The 19,138-nt window shown below is 58.3% G+C and overlaps 2 protein-coding genes across 2 annotated transcripts in view; one reads left to right on the forward strand and one right to left on the reverse strand.

Moving 5' to 3' along the window:
* MYOG (myogenin) overlaps nt 1–6,832 on the reverse strand; it is a 19,449-nt gene extending 12,617 nt beyond the window's left edge. Inside the window, exon 1 of the mRNA XM_087762013.1 lies at nt 6,771–6,832. Coding sequence (XP_087618139.1) covers nt 6,771–6,832 — 62 coding nt within the window. The remainder of the gene's footprint in view (nt 1–6,770) is intronic.
* ADORA1 (adenosine A1 receptor) overlaps nt 6,831–19,138 on the forward strand; it is a 24,788-nt gene continuing 12,480 nt past the window's right edge. The window contains exon 1 of the mRNA XM_009463298.2: nt 6,831–7,171. Coding sequence (XP_009461573.1) covers nt 6,831–7,171 — 341 coding nt within the window. The remainder of the gene's footprint in view (nt 7,172–19,138) is intronic.

Consider the following 19,138-nt stretch of genomic DNA (forward strand, 5'->3'; position numbering starts at 1 on the left):
GCTGCACCAAGTCACCTCCTTCCAGCGCACAACTTCATCCTGGGGCTTCCCACCACGAGGCTGGGTGAGCCCCAAGCTGGGTCCTGCCCCCCAAATCCTCCCCACCCATGGGAGCAAGGGGAGGAAAGGCAGGAGAAGCAGCCTCCATGTCTGTCGAGGCTGATAAGCTCCGAGCTCGTGGCAGGGGACTTCTGGTCGTGCGTCCCCGAGGAAGGCACAGCTGTGGGAACGTCGCCGCCGACCATCTCGAGGTTGCTCTGTGCAATGCAAAATATCACATGCTCCGCTGCAGCGTCACCGTCCCGGCGAAGCCGTCCCCCAGGGACCAGGGCTGGGAGGCTGTTTTTGCCGGTGTTCAGATGCTTTGGGTAATGTTTGTGCTGCTCCAGGGCCGCGGGGAAAGGATCCCAGCTGGAAGAGGAGAAGGGGAGCGGGGCAGGAGGCGGATCCCCTCTGCTGATAAGGAATTTTCCACGTCTTCAATAGCAATCTGTAAGTTTAGGCACATGGGAAGGGTTTAAACAGCTTTTCCTACAATACAGAGGACCTGTCCAGTGACTTTCTGTCCTGACTTAATTTCTGGAAATAAAATATTCTTAGATTGGTTGGAAGAAAATAATTAAGGCAGTGGCAGAGCGCAGAGCTTGGAGACTGCAGGAGTCGGATGGAAGAAGAGCTTTTGTGTTGGAGGGTGGCGATGTGGTTACGCTCTGTAAGTGTCTGAGTGGGGGAAAAGACCCAGTTCCCGAAATTGAGAGCTGCCCAGCCAGCTGAGAAAGATGCAGTAAGAGACAGCTGGAAGCTAAAAGTGGAGAATTTTAAAATAGAAATACAGGACATGTTTCTAAAGCGAGAACTACAAACTTTGGGAGCAGCAGCCATGGGGCCATGGCTTTGCTTTACGCCCCGCACGAGGGGGCCCCTCCTCATCCTCACCCTGGAGGCACCAAATCAGCTCAGCCTGGTCCTCCTCGGCCGCTTCCCTCCGCCGCTGTCGCTCCTTCACCCCCTGTTTTCTCCTTCACCCCAAGTCCTCATCCTCCACCGCCCCTATGGAGCATGGGGGGTAAGAGCCCATGTCCCCAGGTCGGGGGCTGGCCCTGGGGTCTTCCAGGCACAGCACCCGCTCGGCTCTTCATCCCCTCCCCAATATTTCCCCAAAAATCAGTCAGAAAATCATTATACCATCTCAGAGCTCCATCGAGGGAAGAGGTTCCCCTCATGCATCTCGCGTAGCAAACCAGGACTCGCAGCAGCCACGTTTTTCCTTTTACATTTTCCTCTTTTGTGGTTTTTTTTTTTTTTTCCTTTCCCGGGAAGTTACTGTTTCACATGAGTCTTTGCCCCAGAAAGATCTGTCATCGCTGCTGCGTGCTTCAGAGCGCTTACACCACCAGCATCCCTCCCTCCTCCCTCCCTATGGGCAAGGCTCAGCGCCCAGCGGGGCTGGAGGTAGCAAGCACCATCCTGCCTTTCCATGGGCCATTTCAAATAAAAAGAGAGGCTAAACAAGCCCTGGGCTTGTTTAAGGGGTGGCCATGGAGTGGGGGTAAAGGGTTTTAACCGTCCTTTAAACTGATTTGCAGCCATGGAAAGGTTTAACCCCCTCCTGCGCCACCGAGCCTGCTGGAAGCGGTGGGCAAGAATAGCTCTTGGCCGGCAGCCTGGCTCGATAACACGGCTGAGGCTCCCCTGGGATTAAAATAAACTCAGCGCGTGGTGAGGAAGATCCGGCGATGAAGAGGCAAAGGGCTTGGATTGGGGCACGGGGACGGACGCCAGCACCCTGCTGCGGTCCCGGGTGCACTGCAGAGCCGGCGAGCGGGGCAGACCTCTGCTCTATCCCGCTGCCGTGCCAAGGACGGCGCTGGTGGAGAGCTTGCCGGGTTTTGGACATGTTTTCTCTTCCATCGAGTGATGTCTCAGCAGTTCCTCCCCGCCAGGGAAGTGCAAAAGCCCATTAGCATCCTGCTGTGCCAAGGAACCTGGCTTGGCTGCAACCCAGCTGCCTGTGGGCAACATCTGGCTGGCATCTGGCAGGGCACCGAGTGGGGCTTGACCCCTTTGGCCTCTGCGTGGGAGCCCGCAGCCTCATGAACACGGCATCCACCCGGGGCGGAGGGGAGCCGGAGCACGTCCTCGCGCCAGCACCCGCTTGCTGAGTGGCCACAGGCACCGCCTGTGACTCAGTTTCTCCCTCGGGGCACGGGCAGCGCTGCCAACCTGCATTAAAACCTGCTCTGGGCTGCAGGGCTGGGATGCGCTTGGTGGAAAGCGTCAGTCCGCGGGGAAGCAACCATTCCCCCATCCGCCCTCTGGGATTTGCTAGTTTAAATGATTTCCCGGGATTTTTTTCTACGCTGTGTCATTACTGCGGAGTATCTGCTGCAAAGCCCAGACCGGGGTGCATCACCCTGCAAAAGCGCAGCGCTCCTTGCTCCCCAAACCGCTTCCTAAGGGCCATGCATCCCCTTAAATGGGAGAGAAACCGGACACAAGTCATGGAGCAGCCCTGTATCCCGAGGGAAGTCCCGCCAGGGCTGTGTGTTGCCTGGTGCACACGGACCGGTGGCCCCAGGGCTCGTGCTATGGGACGAGCATCGCTCCGCAGCATCTTGGCACAGCGGAGGCATCCTTGGAAAAGCTCCGGATTTTCCCTTTGTTTGCTCCTTCTTTTTTCGCCTTGTGCCATCTTGTCTGGACCCACCGGACCATGGCATTCAGGGGGTCACTCGTCCTAATTAATATCTCACAGAGATGTCAGCGCTCCAAGCACCCAGCCCTGTGCTGCTGGCACCAGCCGCTCTCCTAATTAACTTTCCTAACTAAGAGGCCCCTTTCTGTGACCAGAACGGCTGTGGGATGGTTCCTGCGATGGAAGAGGTGGCAAAACCCTCAACTTCTCCTGCCCTGAGCACCTGGGATGGCAGTGAGGAGCTGCTCTTCATGTAGGTAAACTGAGGCAGGAGGGGGAAAGCTCAAACCCCCATGTAAGAGACTGAAGTGTTAAGAACAATTGTCTCAAAACTTGCTTGTGTGTGTTTATCTGATAAGACCGGACAGTAGACCACTCTTTTGTCTGACAAGACCTGAGGGCAGACCACTCTTTGGCTTATCAAGTACCACCATCTGGCAAAGAAACTTTTGCAAACTTGCTGAAGCAGCAGGCCATTCTTTGGCTTATCAGGTACCACCAAGAATAGGACACCAACTGGTATCCAGTGAGGCCGCTTGCCGCACCAGCAATATATTAGATGTGCATGTGGTGGGTACGTGATGTTGCCCTGGGTAACCAAACGGAAAGGAGAGGGCAAACTCCCTCTCCAACAGCAGATAAAAGACGGCACAACGAAACCTGAATGTGGCCATCCACCACCGAAAAACTGAAGACAAGACCAACGGGACGCCGCTGGATCCATGGTGCTGACTATCCTTTGCTTATCTCTCTGAATGCTTGCTTAATTTCCTCCTAATATTTCCTGCCTTTCCTATCACTTTACTCTTTTATATTTACCCAATAAAACATCTGATTGGCGGCATATGACCTCGTTTGTGTATTAATTTCGCCCTTGGGATCATTACAAACCTTCCCCGAGCCTGACAATCAGACTGGGACTTAACACCCCAAGAACGGCCAAAGAAGAGACGGGTGGAAATGAGCTACCAACGCCCTGACTTGCCTCCTTGGAGAAGCATTTCTTGGCTGCTGCCGAGCCCTGGGGGTGTTCAGTCGGGGTTTGGTCGCGTCAACCAGGCAGGCTGGCTCAGCCGGCCCCGACACGCCAAACCCTCCTGTGCATCACACTGGCACGGAGCCGGCCACGAACCGTTCCCTCCTGCTGCGGCCCAGGTTTGGTCCTGTCCCCGTCTCACGGGAGGCGGCAAGCTGGAAAAGGCGGTGCAGGAATATCGAAGCCACGCCGTGTCCTCTCTTTGCTCTCCTTCATCCCACCTCTCCCGCTGCGCCGGGGATGGCAGCGGGTATTTGCCTGTCGCAGCATCATCCAACACTTCTTTGGGATCATCACGACCCGTCGCAGCTCTCAGGCCATTTTCTCCTTCCAAATCCCAGCAAGAGTCTGGAAGACCTGAATAACCTTCTGGGTGCCTGATGCTCACCAGAAAATTACCTTTCATGGGTTTTTAAGAAATCTCCAATACCCGCCTGACACAAGCCCTAGCCTGGTGTCCGGGAGGGTGAGCAGATGATGCCACCTCCATCGGGAACGGGCTCTGTGCCACCACCCGCAGCAACCAGCAACAGCATTTGCTTGTTCGATCTTCGCAGCCTTTGCCAAAGCCCTGGGACAGTTTGCTTGGGCTGGTGGGAGAGCTCCTACCCCGCTTTGGCAGACGCCCAGCCGGGCAGCTCATTTTTGGCATAACATGGGGTTTTTTTAGGGGTGCTGCTAAAATTAAGTATGCTGGGGCATGAGTCCAGGGAGGGAGAACAAACTGCAAATCCACTAAGGAAAAGGAGTGGTTTTTAATCTCTGTGTTTGGGAGATTTGCATACAATTAGGCCAGGACCTGGCTGCGTTTGCTTCCGCATTGCACTCCCGTGATGAACCTGCCGGTTTTCCTGCTCTGCTCCCAGCCAGAGCTTGACTGCAAGGACGCTCACCCTGCAAAGCCGGTGGGCAAGGGGTTTTGGGGCCCTCTGGGGATGCCCTCTCCACTCCCGGTACCCTGTCCTGAGCGTACCTACCCCACGCGTTGCCTCTGGCTTCAGGGCTTCTCCCCTCCCTGCGGTGGAGGATGCGCGAGGAGATGCGCTGTGAGATGCTCCAGCGAACGCCTCCCATAAATAGCGCGGTGTTTACGTGAGGCCGCCATCCTCGGTTTATTTTTTTCTCTGCAGAGCAAACAGATCATTCAAATCCGAATCAGCTCTCCTCGCCCTGCTGCTGGCACAGCCCAACAGCCGGAGGTGGCCCATTGCCACAGTCCCCAGATGGCCCTCGGATGCTCGAACCCCCCCAGCCCTATGCTGGCCACTTGGCTAAGGAGGTGAGAGGGAAGCCCATGGGCCACCAGCTGATGGAGAAGTCCAGCACTAGGTTTGTGATGGTCCCACAGCTCTTCCCATCCCTGCCTTGGGGTGTGCGGGCTCTGATGGAGGAGAGGGTTGAGCGTCAGCCCCAAGGGGCAGATCCAGGAGTTGGGGCATCTCTCACCAAGGCAGAGGAGGGGACAACTCCAGCCCCAAGTCTCACCAGAGGAGGGAGAAAGGATGAGGATTGGCGCAGGTGGAGTTTGGGAGAGTCCCCTTGCCCCAAATCTGAGGTCGTAGCTGGTCCTGGTCCCTGCAGCTCTCGGACAAACCAGCCCCGCTCCTGGGAAACGACTCGTGCAGGATGAGCCTTGCCAGTGCCCGGTCCACACCCAGGGGGGTCCCTGCAGGGCTTGGCTGGTTCAGCTCCATCAGGCAGATCGAGCCCCCAGACCCATTGCCTCTGCGCTACCCAGCCCAGGGGGGAGATTTTGGGAGTGGCCATTTTTCCCCAAACTTCTCCTAGGACCTTAAATAGCGTCCGGTCCAGCCTCACCACCAGTTTGGGGCCGCTGTTCCTCCACACGCCGTACCTGGAAAGGCCCTCTGCCTGCCCCGGCAGCTCTGCTTGCCGCCGCCACAGCCCCCTGCGCAAGGGGTGCTGCCAGCCCTGCGCCTCCCCCCCTCCCCAGCATGGGGTGCAGCCCCACCCCAGCGCCCAGGGGTGCCGTTCCGAGGATGGAGGGTGCTTTGGAGCTCACCCTCAACGCACCCCAGCAGTGGTTTTGGGTGAGACATTGTCAGCCAGAGCCCGGACGAGCACCCCAGCTCTTTGGGCCGCTTCGGGCCTGACTCGGGGTGCCAGCCCCGGGCTGGGGAGCCCGGCTGCTCCGGGCCCGGGGGTGCGCTGGGTCCCCCCCAGCTCAGGCTCTGCCTCCCCTCCCCGGATCCTCTGCTCACACCCGACTTAAAAAACCGGTTTTGGTGCTAAAACCGGGACCCAGCCCCTGTCGGGAGCCTGGGGCTGGCAGCGGCTCTGCTGCTCGCCCCGCTGCCGGCTCCTGCCCCCCCCCCCCCCGCCAGCCCGGCTCCCCCCGCCCCCGCCCACCCTCCCCCGGTCCTTCCCGGTCCCGGCGAGCCCCAAATCGGGTCAGTCGCTCTTTAAACGGCTGGAAGGCTGCACCATGTGATGCTCCAGCTCCGGCTGGGGGCTGGCAGAGCCTGCGGGAGCCGAACGGTGCCGGGCACCGAGCACAGCCCCGTTCGCCGCGGCGAGCCCGGTACCCAGCGCCCGAGCATCCCTCCGGCCGCCCCCCAGCATGCCCCCCGCCTTACCCTGCGGGTGAAGAACTCTTGCTGTTTTGGGGTGAGGGCACCCCAAAAGAAGCCCTCGGCTTGCAGGACAAGGTGAGGTGGGTTGGGGACCGGCGGCTGCTGCCGGGGCGCGGTGCGAGGCCGGCGGGAAGAAGCGGCGGCGGGGCGGGGGGGGGGGCGGGGAGCGGCGGCCCCGCTCCGGTTGCAGCGGCCCCGCTCCGGTTGCAGCGGTCCCGAGGGCGGCCCCGGGGCAGCCCCGAGGGGCGGGGGGGCTTCGCCGCTCTCCCCGGGACCGGCCGGCGGCTCCCGCTCCTCCCGCAGCTGCGGGATGGAGGTGGGTGCAGGATGAGCCCCCGGGGGGGCCGGAGCCCCAGGGGCCGGCACAGACAGGAGAGGGTTTGGGTTTTTTCCCCACCCCCGGCACAGGCTCCATCCCGCGCAGTTACCGATGCCAGTTGCTGACCCGGTGCCTTTGCAGGTGACCGAGGGACCCCAGCGTGAGCGGGGAGGGGACCGGAGCATCATGGCACACCCCGTCTCAGCCTTCCAGGCTGCCTACATCTCCATCGAAGTTCTCATCGCTTTGGTGTCCGTGCCGGGGAATATCCTGGTCATTTGGGCTGTGAAGATGAACCAGGCGCTGCGGGATGCCACTTTCTGCTTCATCGTCTCGCTGGCGGTGGCCGACGTGGCCGTGGGAGCCCTGGTCATCCCCCTGGCCATCATCATCAACATCGGACCACAGACAGAGTTTTACAGCTGCCTCATGGTGGCCTGTCCCGTCCTCATCCTCACTGAGAGCTCCATCCTGGCGCTCCTGGCCATCGCCGTGGATCGATACCTGCGGGTCAAGATCCCCGTCAGGTAGGAAAACACATTGGGACGGGCTCTGCGGTGACTGCTGCGGGGGTTAAAAGGGAGCGAGGATGCCCCAAATTCTTGGAGAAGCAGTGGGAGAGAGGTCTCCCTCCACGCTGCCAGGCTGGCACATCTGGCTGCGGCAGCAATGGGGGCAGGCTGGGCTGGGGGGGTCCCGGAGCCGCCGGCAGCTTGGCTTGGGAGTTCAGGGGGTGCTGGGTGTGCAGGCAGAGGTTGCATTGCGGCAGCTGGCAGGCACAGCAGGGCAGCCCCTCTCCGAGTCCCGGTGGCTGGGACAAAGTGTGTCCCACCGCACATGGGACAGCACCGGAGAGGTGCTTCGGGGAGTGGGAAGGGGACGATAGATTTATCTTCAGCCCAGGTTTTCCCTTGCCATGGGGAGCCCAGGAGCCCGGGGGTGATAACCTGCTTGCTCATGGACACGTGGGACACAGCTTTGGGGTTCTGAGGGACCAGAGGTGACAGCCCGGCACGTCTCATGGGGCAGGCTCAACCAGGAGAGACCCCTGGCTATGGGGCTGCCCCACAAATGACTCGTTCCCCTGTTTTTCCCTTTCTCCTCATCTGTATCTGTTGTCAAAGCCAAGCCCATAGCAAATACTGTGGGGCATAAATGAGGGGGATGCACTGTATTTGAACTCTGCTGCTCCAGGAGATTAACTGCTTCACGGCCAGCTCCCTCCCCGCTCGTGCAGAGCTGCAGCCCCTGGGGCTGGGGGGAGGCAGCCGTGGTGCTGGGGGGTCTCAGTGGGACTGGGGGGTCTCAGTGGGACTGGGGGGCATCAGCGGGACTGGGGGGCATCAGCGGGGCTGGAAGGGGATGTGACACCCGGCGTTGGTGACGCTCGAGTGCAGCCCGTGCGTCCCGGCTCGGCCCCTCGCTGTGCAGTCACTATTGCTGGTCCCCGTTGCTCTGTCCGAGGACATGTCCAGGCTGCAGGGACACCTTTGCCCGGCTCCTCGGCTCCCGCTGCCAAGAGCATTGCTGGAAACCTCAGCCCAGCCAGGGCGGCTGAGCACACACCCCGCTCCTGTTACCCCACTGACTTCTGCAGTTCAAACACGGGCTCCAGCCCATTTGCTGGAGGGATCCATGACCCTTCATCAGCACAAAGACCCCCCACAAAAGGACCAAACCCCTTGTGTTAGATGCTGCCCAGACCCCAACGGGTGTAGGACCCTTCCTGGGGCAGGAATTGCCTTCCCACACAGGGAGACAGGGACAGGAGACAACCTGCATTGGGATCAACTGATGGCTCCAGAGTGCTCAGTGTCCCCAGATCCACTGGATCAGGCCAGAGATCTGTTGCTTTGGGGATTTTCCCCCAGCTGTGGCCGGCACAGGCTGCTTGGTGAAGGAACGTAAGGCAGAGGGGGGGCACAGGATCAAACCACAGTCCCTGCTCACCCCCTCCCTGCCGCACACGATTTCGCAGGCTGTTCCCAACTTCTTCCCTAAGTGTGATTTTTCCCAGCCTGAAAAATCCTCGTCTCCCAGCCCGTCGGTGTAACCGTAGCGATTCTCACCCTGTCATTGCTCTCGGTGCTTTTTTGGTCCTCCTGCATCCCCTGCGCGGTGGGGATGGGTTCAGGTGTGGGTGTACTGCGGCTTTATACATAGCAACACTGCCTAGCTCTCGTCAGTCATTTTTCTAACAAACCCAGTCTTTTTTCCTCCCTTGCTGCCTCTGAGCATCAAATGGGCCTTTTTGGGGAGATTTCTGCCCTGAACCCCGTAGCTTTCCTGGGAGCAACATTAAGTTAGAGCCCGCTGTGCTCTGTACAGTTTGGGTGGGTTTTTCTCATGCAATATAGACCCTGAATTTTGTCGTCCCGTTATGTGCCTGAGCGCTCAGCATCATGAGATTTTCCTCTGACTTTTTCTAGCCTACTTTAATATTGAAAGGCTTCGTAGCCTCAACAAGAAGGGTTCGGCTTCACCAGCTCTCCTGTTCACTTATCTCTGGATGTTTCCTTCTTTCCCTGGTGTGCATTCCCAGCAGATGGCAAACGCGGTGATTTGAGGTGTTTTTTGTGCCCTAGACACAGCAGCAGCGAAACAACATTGTAGATTGCAAATAGGACAGAAAACGCCACTAAAGAATATTCCCTGAATCTGAAATGCCTCAAGTTTCTCCCAACCTGTTGCTAGATGCTAAAAGATGATACCGAAAACATTTTTACAGCACTGACAGCTCGAATCACGGCTTCATGGTGTCGTTCCTCACTGTGGCGCTGAACCCACCGGTGTGCAAATTGGTGCTGAGTGCTGAGGGCCTGCGACACCTCAGCAGAACTTGGGTCCCCAGTGAGACACGTGGCCACTTGTGCCTGGGAGAGCTGCTAACGTCCCCGGAGGTCCGCAGGCAGCAATGGCATCCAGTCCTGGGCAGTGGAGGCATCCCACAGAGATTTGCAGGCAGGTGGGGAGCGATGTGGGGGGATCTCTGCCTCAGCCACATCCCTAGGGCAGCCAGGACATGGAGCAGGGACATCCCCGCAGGCAGGTGGGGAGCGATGTGGGGGGATCTCTGCCTCAGCCACATCCCTAGGGCAGCCAGGACATGGAGCAGGGACATCCCCTCCGGCACGTGGCTGGTCAGCATCGGGCATGGAGGGGACAGGGTCAGCAGACAATGTGCACGCCACAGCCCACTCCTGTGCCAACGCAAGTCCCCGGATAAGCCTGGCACGGGGTGGATGCTCGCCAGCGTGACCCACACGTGGCCCGACATGGCTAAGGGGGTATCGTGGGCTGTCGTGCACGGGGATCCCCCACATCCCTGGCCCTGCTATCCGCTCGCAGGCAGCCCTGGCTCTGCCAAGGCTTGGGGAGAGGGGACAGCGGGGAAGGGAAATGCATCTCATAGAGGCAGCCGACAGGGACTGGGAGCAGCAAGGAGAGAGGCTCTGTGCATCCCTGCTCCGTCCTCATGCCGAGCACCCCGCAAACACTGTCTCCGCTCTGGGGGTCCCCAGCGAGCCACCACTTGCATTGCCGGTTCCGTGAAAAGGTGTGCGAGGGTTTCCACGTCCCTGTCACGTGCTGGCCAGTGGGGGAGAGAAGGCAACGGGACTGTTGGCTGGGAAGAGTTGTCTGAAGGAGAAGCAAAGTCACCGCTGGACTTTCCAGGCTTTCTATTTAATTAGGCGGAGCTGGGACTGGAAGCGCAGCTTGGCAGGGAAGGGGGGAACATGGTGCATCGCAGCCCGGCTTCAGCTCCTGGCTGCCCACGCACGCCCTGGCCCTGGTGGTGGCGAGCTTGGGGGAACAACCTACAGGTTTGCTCCTTCTTCCAGCAGGCACATGGACCCGTCCGCTGCCCGTGCTCCCAGCCGGGGAGCAAGCCCTGGGGGGAGATCGGGAGCTTTGCAGCCCTGGGGGTGGGTGTTTGCTGGCAGCGTGTCTTGAGCAAATGGTGCCCTGAGACATTCGTGATGTGTCTCAGGATGGCAGCAGGAGATGCCCAGGCGTCATCCAATGCTCCATCTTGGGCATACTCCTCACTCCCATGGCTGTGTTTCCCGTGGACACAGAAACACAGAGGAACGTGGGCCACTTGTGCAAGGTGGAGGCAGATATTGAGGGTCTTGCAGGGCTCTGAGCTGGCACCTCCTTCCTCCTGCTCTTGGAGGTAAACCCAGTGCATACCGAGCATGGTTGGGGGACCGGGATATCCCACCGAAGCCTCTCCCTCTGCCCAAACCCCCGGGTAGCATCCCTCCTGGCTGCTGGGGTCTGAAGGATGCTGCCTCCCCCCAAGGGGCCTTTTCTTGACTATGGAGGGATGCAAGAACATCGCTTGGGTTGAGCAGGCTGGAGCCCTGCTCCCCAGCCTCCACAGGAACTGCTCTAAGCAGCTGGAAACCCCATAAAATAGGTTTGCTGCCTTCACGCTGGTGGAAAAGCTCACATCTCCCCTCTCGCATCCTTCCTTCCCACCCGGCGGCAAGGCAGGACCCCCATCCTGTCGTCCCCCCCAGCCAGGCACAGCGGGGTCCCCCAGCCCAGCCCAAACTTCCCTCTCGCAGCCGCGCTCGGAGAAGATGAAACGAGTTCAAAGGGAGGGGAAGCAGCCGGCCGGGGGTGTCCGGCAGGAACCGGCCCCTCGGCATCCCTGCAGCGGCGGCTGGTGGCAGGATGCTGGAGGGGACGGTGCCGGAGGGATGTTTGTGGGGGGATGTAGCTCCTTTGGCGCAAGCCTTCGCTGCCTCAGGGGTCCCCATCTCTGCTCTGAGGTGCTGCGTTGGGCTTTTTGGAGAGGGCCGTGGCAGAAGGAGCTAGTGTCCTTGGGACACGCTGAACCACAGCCCCTTGGCTGGGGATGCGGGATGCACGGATGCAGGGTGGTCCTGTCTTGGCATGTCCTTGGGGGTCCTCACCTTGTCTGCTTCGCTTGGACCACCAGCTTTTTCCTCAAACACTTGGAAACATATGCCAGGAAGATAAAAACTGGAGAAATCTGCTGGTAGCAAGAGCCCTTGTATGTGGGGTCTCTCACTCCACACCAGGGACCTCCACCCTCTGTGCCTGGGCCTCGACGTTGCAGTGCCCCTCCCCGCCCTGCAGCATCCTGAGGAGCATCCCACCAGGGCAAGCTGCATTTTGTATTGCTGAAGGTTTTTGAATGCGCACGTGAGGCTGCAGGGCCATGGAAATTAGACCAAACCGGGCTGGAACTTGCTAGGAAACAGGGGGGCAGGAGGCTGGGGCACAGCTGGGGGAGAGCCCAGGGTAAAGCCGGGTCTGTGGGTGGCTCTGCGGGCAGCGCTGGTGTTCTCTGATGGTTAAGTGCCTTGTCCCGAGCCTGATGAGATAAAACAGCTCAGGGATGGCAGGAGCATCCCTCGGCCCTGGACTGCAGCACCTGCAAGCCAGGAGGTGAGGAGAACTTGCAGGTAGCCTGCGAGCTCTTGGATGGACCTGGCGGTGGAAAGGGGAAGCTTTCCCCACCCCGAACCCGCTGTTTTTCAGGCTGCCTGAGCTCAGTCTCTTGCTGGGATTGCAGCGCTCTTTCCCCTTCTCTCCAGGCCTGCCAAGGGCCACAGGCGTGGGGCCAGCTGGGGCTGGGTCACAGGGAAGCCTCGGGAATCTCATCGCCTTCAGCCAGCTGGGTCGTGGAGCAGGGCACGCGTCCGAGACGGTTTTCCCCCCTTTTCTCCACCAAGAGTTTACAGAGGGTCTTGGCAGGAGAGCAATGGGCACCCCGCTGCCGTGGGATCAGGGATGAGGAGGACGTCAGGATGAGACCCTGCTTTGGCCCAAATTCCCAGGCACCAAAGCACCTAATGGCCCATGGGAAATCTTTCCAGCACTCCCAACACTAAATGCCAGGAAACCTCCCAAGACACTCGAGCTCTGAGACCCAGCAGATGTGTCCGGGATGGAGATGGGGAGGTTTCGGATCAGGCTGGGATGCGCGGTGGCCCCAGTGCCAGTGGGAGCTGGTCCCCTGGGGACGGTACCCACTGAACGGGGGAGGTATCAAACCGCAGAAACAGTTTTTCAGGCTGGCACTAGGGTTTCAACCCAGAGCAATGGGATGAAATTAAGAAAAGAAAATGTGTGCTCCATCTGAGGGCAATTTGCTGGCCAGGTGATGGGTTCCATGTGTCCTCAGGGAGGCACGGGTGACTGGAGATGTCTCTAGCCAGCCTGGCCAAAACAGCAGATGATAAGCGAGGGCAATGGTGAGCGATCCTGTCCAGCCAGGCACGTGAATAAACCAAACCGTGGCTCTTCCGAGGTTTATTTTTAAATTTGGAGGAAACATTTCAGAAGCGTCCAGGTGACTCAGAGCCAGGAGCGTGAGCTCGGAGAGCTGCAGGGGGGTCTCACGCCCAGGAGCTCATCTAGGTTTCTTCCAACCTCCATTAGTCAATTAAAAGACACCATCCATTCTTACGGGCACTGCCCCTGCGAAAGCAGAGTGAATTTGCAAGGAAAATGCTCCTATTTTTTCCTAAACCAGAGAAATTTTTGGGACTGGCAGGTCTTTGCAGCTGCCTCTCTTGTTTCTTCCCTTGCTGCCCTCCGCCAGGTATATTTTTAGCAAATGAAGGTGATCTATGGAGACCTTCATTCCCAAGGAACAGACTGATCTGAACTAAGGATGGAGAATAAAAGGCAGAAACCACCGCCCAGAGAGGTTTGCTGGAGACGTCGGGCTGTTTCCAAGCTGCAGTTTTCCAGCACCTGCACCAGCTCAGCATATGGGTGCTAAATCAGAGCAAGCATTTCACACCGAGCTCTGCTCGAACCAGATCCAGGGTGCACGGACAAGCTGTGCCGGTCCAGGACCAGGAGCTCAATTCTGGTGTCACCAAAATACTCAGAGCCTTGAAAATGGGAAGGGATTTACCAGCAGGTTATGTGGGTCTTGAGATCCTGGTAAATAGCCAGGTGAGCCGGTTTTCAGCATGACTCTGTGATCTGCAGAGCGATTTTCAGCCAAGAGCATGCTAAGTCAGAGATCAAAGCCGCGAGGGCTCTTCCCTCAGCGAGGGGACGTCTGGCTTCGGCTCGGCGGGAGCGTGCACAGCTGCTGCAGCGGCGCCACAGGACGTTTGCCGACAGACGCAAAATCAGGTCACTCGAAAAAGCTACAGACGCTGCCACGCCGGCCAGAGGGAAGCGACTCGGGCTGTAAGCGGCGTCCCCAGCTCCTGGGCTCGTAGGGAAAATGCTGGGGTTTGTGGTTGTCCCCCTCCTTGGGATGCAGCGAGGGTCCAACCGTGGGATGCTCCGTTCTCGGTAGCACAGAGGGAAGGGGAGGAGTGGTGAATCCTGTGCAGGGATGCTCCGGACTTGCTGATATTTGGGGTTATTCCCAAATTTTCTGGATTAAAAGGGCAAGGGGGGAACATGGCCTCCAGAGACCCTGGATGGGCTTCCTGTGCAGTGGCTCCCTGTCTCATCCCAGCCCTTCTGTATCTCTGAGCAGGGCGAGACGTGGGCCCCATGCTGGGTAATCTGCCCAGGGTATCATTTCGCCCTGACCCCGTTAGCTGTGAGTCGGCATCTGTCCCCTCAGCAGAGCTTACATCTGCCTGCATTGCGCTGCAGGGCAATGAATGAAAACCAGCACCTTCTTGCCGGTGTTTGCCTGCTGCACCCCAAAATCATGCTCTGGGAATATTTTCATTGTTTTTTTTTCCCATTTCTACTGATTTTCAGGTGAAAGCATTGACCCTTGACAATGCATCACCAGTACATTTGAAGGCATGTTCCTAGCAAGGGCAACAGCACATTTGCAGACAGGGAAACTGAGGCACAGAGCAGCACCGTGGCTCGCTCAGGGTGACCCCACCAGGCAGGGGTGGAGGCTGGGGCACAGCAGGTACGGAAGCTGAGCTATGCTGGGACAAGCTGGCCTTTCTGTTCATGCACTGTGCAGTGATCAGCTGGTCTCATGTCACGACTGTGCCCAGGGCACCCGGCAGCCAGGCTCCTCCATGATCCCAGCCCATGGCATGGTGATCCATGCAGCAGTAACTCAATGAAACAGGGTTATCCAGGAGGCCAAATGGTCCTCCTGGGCTGCAGGTCCCTGAGCCGCAGAGCCTGGAGTCAAGAATGCCAAAAGTCACTCTTGTCAGCAATCGGTCCTAATTAAAAGTGACAGCATCTCCATCCACTGAGAGAGTCAAAAGGGCTGAGACACATCTGTAGGGACGATGCCCTCAGTGAGCGAGCTCCTGCCCATGAATTCATCCTGCAGGGAACGCAGACATCAAGACAGGTGGAGATGGGTGGATGGAGCTCAGCAAGGCTCTGCCACCTCCATAGTGGTGATTCAGGTATGTTGGGCACCATCAGCCCAAGAGGACATACTCTACAAAGCGGGCAGATGGAACACTAGCCAGCTTGCATTTCTTCATCCCATGGCAATATAGACTGACGATGAGGTCCCCATTGAGCAAAAGGTGAGGAGCACCAACAGCCAGGGCCACCCAGACATGGTGGGATAGACAGCGAGGTGTCTGCAGTGAGTAAGGTGAGGTCCCTCACTGCAGGTGAGTGATGGTCCTGTGTCCACGGTACAAAAGTCCATCAGACCCATGGTTGAGCAGCAGAGCCCCAAAAACACCTGGGAGCACCCAGACAGACTGTCACACTTCCAACAGCACCACTGAGCACTTCAGAGATGGTTTTGCCTTTTCTGGAGTGACTGGGGTGTTTCCAAGGGTGCTGGGTTGGTGGAGGGGATGGTGATGCACACTGGGACTTGGTGTCCAGTACTCTCCAAGGACCCTGTGCAGCTGCTGGCAGTAAGTGAAACACCCTGCAGAAGGAGGCTCTGCCAAAGCAAAAGCTGCTGATTCAGCCTGCCTGGTCCCCACCAGCCCAGCCTGGCCCTGCAGGCAGCATGTCAGGAGTGAGTCAGGACCAGCTCACCATGGTGTGTGCCGTCACCGCAACCATCCGGTGCTGGAGCTGGCTCAGGGCATGCAGAAGCCCTTTGATGGGGGGTCCTGGGTCTTCCCCCACCCCGAGATGGAAGAATATGACTCCATCAGTGGGAGGCGTTGTCATCACCTGGTCTTTACAGAGACGGTCCCACCTCTGCTCCACACCAGTCAGAGCAGGTGGTAGAGCAGAAATAAATGACTCACGGGGTCAGGGCTGGGTGTGCAGGCGGGCTCAGGCACTCCTCTGCCACGGAGCCAGCACCAACCTCCTCCCCAGTGACTGGCTCTGGAGCCGCAGGCTGGTCTCCGTGTCATTGCCCAGCCCTTGGCACATGTACGTGGTATCTGTCTTGCTCTGGGCGGACATGCGCCATGTGGCCACCAACAGCCAAGCCACCCTCAGCTTCTTTTACACCCCAGGGTGCATCACAGCATGGTTTTTCTAGCCCATTCACAGTGTTAGAATAAGCTTAACTGTGTCTTAAAAGTGCTAGGGTGACTCTGCTGACCAGAGAGGGCATTTTGGCCATGAGGTTGGATGGCAGACAGTTGGGACAAAGCCCACCAGACTCCATTTTCAAAGCCTGATCTGGAGGGACCCCCAGACCCACAGCTGCAATTTGCAGTCAGTGAGGCCAGGCCCAACAAGATCTCCTGTCTAGGACATCTCAAAGCAGCTTGTACCCAAACACAAGGGACTATTAGACATGGGGATGTGCTCTGAGGGAACATGGCAGCCACCCGGCTGGGTGGCCTGGGACCTGCAAGTCCCTGGGCCTCCAAGGCAGAGCAGGCAGGGCTGGGGATGGGGACCATGGAGCCACTGCATCCAAATGGCCGTGCGCAAAATCAGCCTGCCAGTGGGGAGGAATGACCTGACAGCGGGGAGGAAGGGGTCACAACGTGAGCCTCGGCATGGAGAGGGCGTTCAGTGGCACCGGTCGGAGCAGACACGAAAGAGTCAAGAGGGATCTGAAATTCAGAAAGTGGGCATATTGGTGGGTTTATATTCTATTGTAGAGCCAGGAGTGGTAGAAAGGTCACTGCAACACAAAGAAGGATGGAAAAAAGGAGGAAAATGTGGAGGAGGCACCATGGTGAAATGACCTGGGAGATGAGTTTCTTCGTGATGCACACGGGAGTCATTTCAGAGTGGAAAGAAACTGATGGGCTGGAAGAAAACCTCTGGCTGGAGGAAGGACAGGGAAAAACCCTGCAGGGTGCTGCCCACAGGGGTGTGAGGGAAACCCAGACGCAGCTCATGGCAGGTTGTGGTCCCTGCGGACAGCGGGACATGGAGCATGGAGGAGACCACGCAGGCAAGAGACTCTGGGGAGGGACAGGGACATCTTGAGAGGCTCGTCCTCCTGGGGACAACATCACCAACTCAGAGCCTGGGGAAATCACAGCCAGAACAGCTGAGTTAACATGAACAGCATTGGTTGATCCTGGAGATGAATTAATGATTTTTCAAAGCGATCCTGCCAGACGCAGCAGGGATGGTCACAGGAGCCGAGAGCCAGGGAGAACCCAGCGTGCGGGCTGCCGATGGGCTGGGAGAGCAGTCCCAGAGAGCCGGTCCTTTTGGGACACATCTCATGCAAGGTCACCTGAATTTTCAAGCCAATGAAATGGGAAACCAGCCGTCCCAGAGGCTGTCCAGGCTCCTGGCAGGGAGATGCCTTCTCTGGCAGCACGGCTGCCCAGCTGCAGGGGCAGGCGTGCGGCTCTTGCACGGGATGCCCAGTTGCAAGAAAGAGCAATTGATGCTCTCCAAGGTGGCCACAAAAAAGCCCCACAGCCAGTGGGGTGTCCTGCAGAATAGCAATGAGCTGAGCACCCCCTGCTCCGCCAGCACCCAGCCCCACTGCAGCCTGCTGCTGGGCACGTAGCTGCCTTTCCAGCCGGAGGGTCTGGGTATTAAGGAAACATCACTGGTGATGCCATCAGCAAGAGAGTATAAAATAACCAAAAGGGCTTGAGATCCTCCTTCCTATAGAGCACAGGCAGCGTTCGCCTACGGGCTAAGGACCAGATGGGTGATGGGGGGTAAATAGGGGAAGAAGGACCGTTTTTGGTGATGTAGGGCAGTGCAGAGCAGGATAAGCCACCCCCTTCTGCCCTTGTCCCATCTCTCGCTGCCTTTTCCATCCTTCCCCCCAACCCTTCCTTGCGTGGGCTTTGCCTCCTGGCACTGAGCAGGGGACCACTTTCAGCAGCCGCCACAGTTTTGGGTGGTTTGGTTGGATTTTTGTTAAGAACAAAAGTCTCTGTTCACAAAAAGGAGCTGGAGGAGGAAGAGGGATTTCTTCCCCAGCCCTGTTCCCTCGTTTTCCTCGCCAGCCTCCATCTACGCTGTCCCTGAGACCGGCTGTGATGCTCTTGCACGCAGACCCCTGGGTACCAGCGATGCCCGAGCAGGACCGCAGGGACACAGAGGCAGGGAGGTGACATCCCCCAGTCCCAGACCATGCCTGGGGTGACAATAAAACCTTTCCACCACTCCTCAAAGGAGGGCCAGAGCACAGAAAGCTGGGACATCACTGGCATGGCTGTCTATCTGCCTTCTCCAGGCCATTTCTCTCCCTGCTTCCAGAGACCGGGATGATTTTTCTTAGCCTTCTTCAAATAAGGGAAGTGCCAGCTCCTGGCACCAGGGGTGCTTTCTCATTCAGCTCAGTTCATCTTGCTTCACTGGGAATGTCATAGCCCCCCTCTGTGACTCAGTTTCCCCATCTGTTCACGGCGGGAACGATGCTACAAACTCTCCGAAAGCACCGAGAGGCCGATGCTGAGAAATGCTGTCTCAGACATAGCCATAGTTAGCACAGTCTTACAGACTAAATTATTTCTCTTTCTTTTCTGCGCTGGTAACAACACTCAGTGAGTTAAACCTTGTAACACGCAAAAATGAAACACTCATTTTTCTCAGTGCAAATGGCTCTGTTCGCCTGCAGCACTGAGCGGTCGAGACTGGGAGAGAGCTCAGAGCACAGCCTGCGTCCAGATGGACGTGGCAAAGCCTGCGCGGAGCCAGGCAGACGCCCGCGTGGGCGCAGGCGAGAGGTGTTTGTTTTGAGGGCGATCATTCTCCACATTCAGCACTGCTGGGACACAGGTGCTTTATGGGCTCAGAGAGGTCTGTTTGCTCAAAGGGAGCTCAAGGTGCTCAGATACCAGCAGCCATCCCCGTCTTGCTTTTACACCCACGAGGCTCACAGCGTCAGCGATGCAGATGACCACCCTCCGTAGGGCCATCTCCTGCCCTAAGTGCCCCAGGTCCAGCCACCGCAAAGCACCTCCATCTCCAGCAGCCTGGGGACCTTCTTGCAGCACCGCATGTCCCTCGGGCGCCAGGGAAGGGGGATGCCGGGACCCTCGCAGGCTTCACAGGGACCGGCACAGTCCTCGTCCCTGGGGAGGACACGATCCTGCCTGGCCTTTCATCTCCATGCCCTGCGCCAGCCAGGCTGCCTGGGCAGGCTCAGGCTGTGTCTGCCCATTGCTCCTTGCCTCGATTTAACTGCCAGAGTAATTAGA

Source organism: Nipponia nippon, unplaced genomic scaffold (genome assembly GCF_047370975.1).
Source record: "Nipponia nippon isolate SJK-2023a ecotype South Korea unplaced genomic scaffold, ASM4737097v1 scaffold_25, whole genome shotgun sequence".
Lineage (NCBI taxonomy): Eukaryota > Metazoa > Chordata > Aves > Pelecaniformes > Threskiornithidae > Nipponia > Nipponia nippon.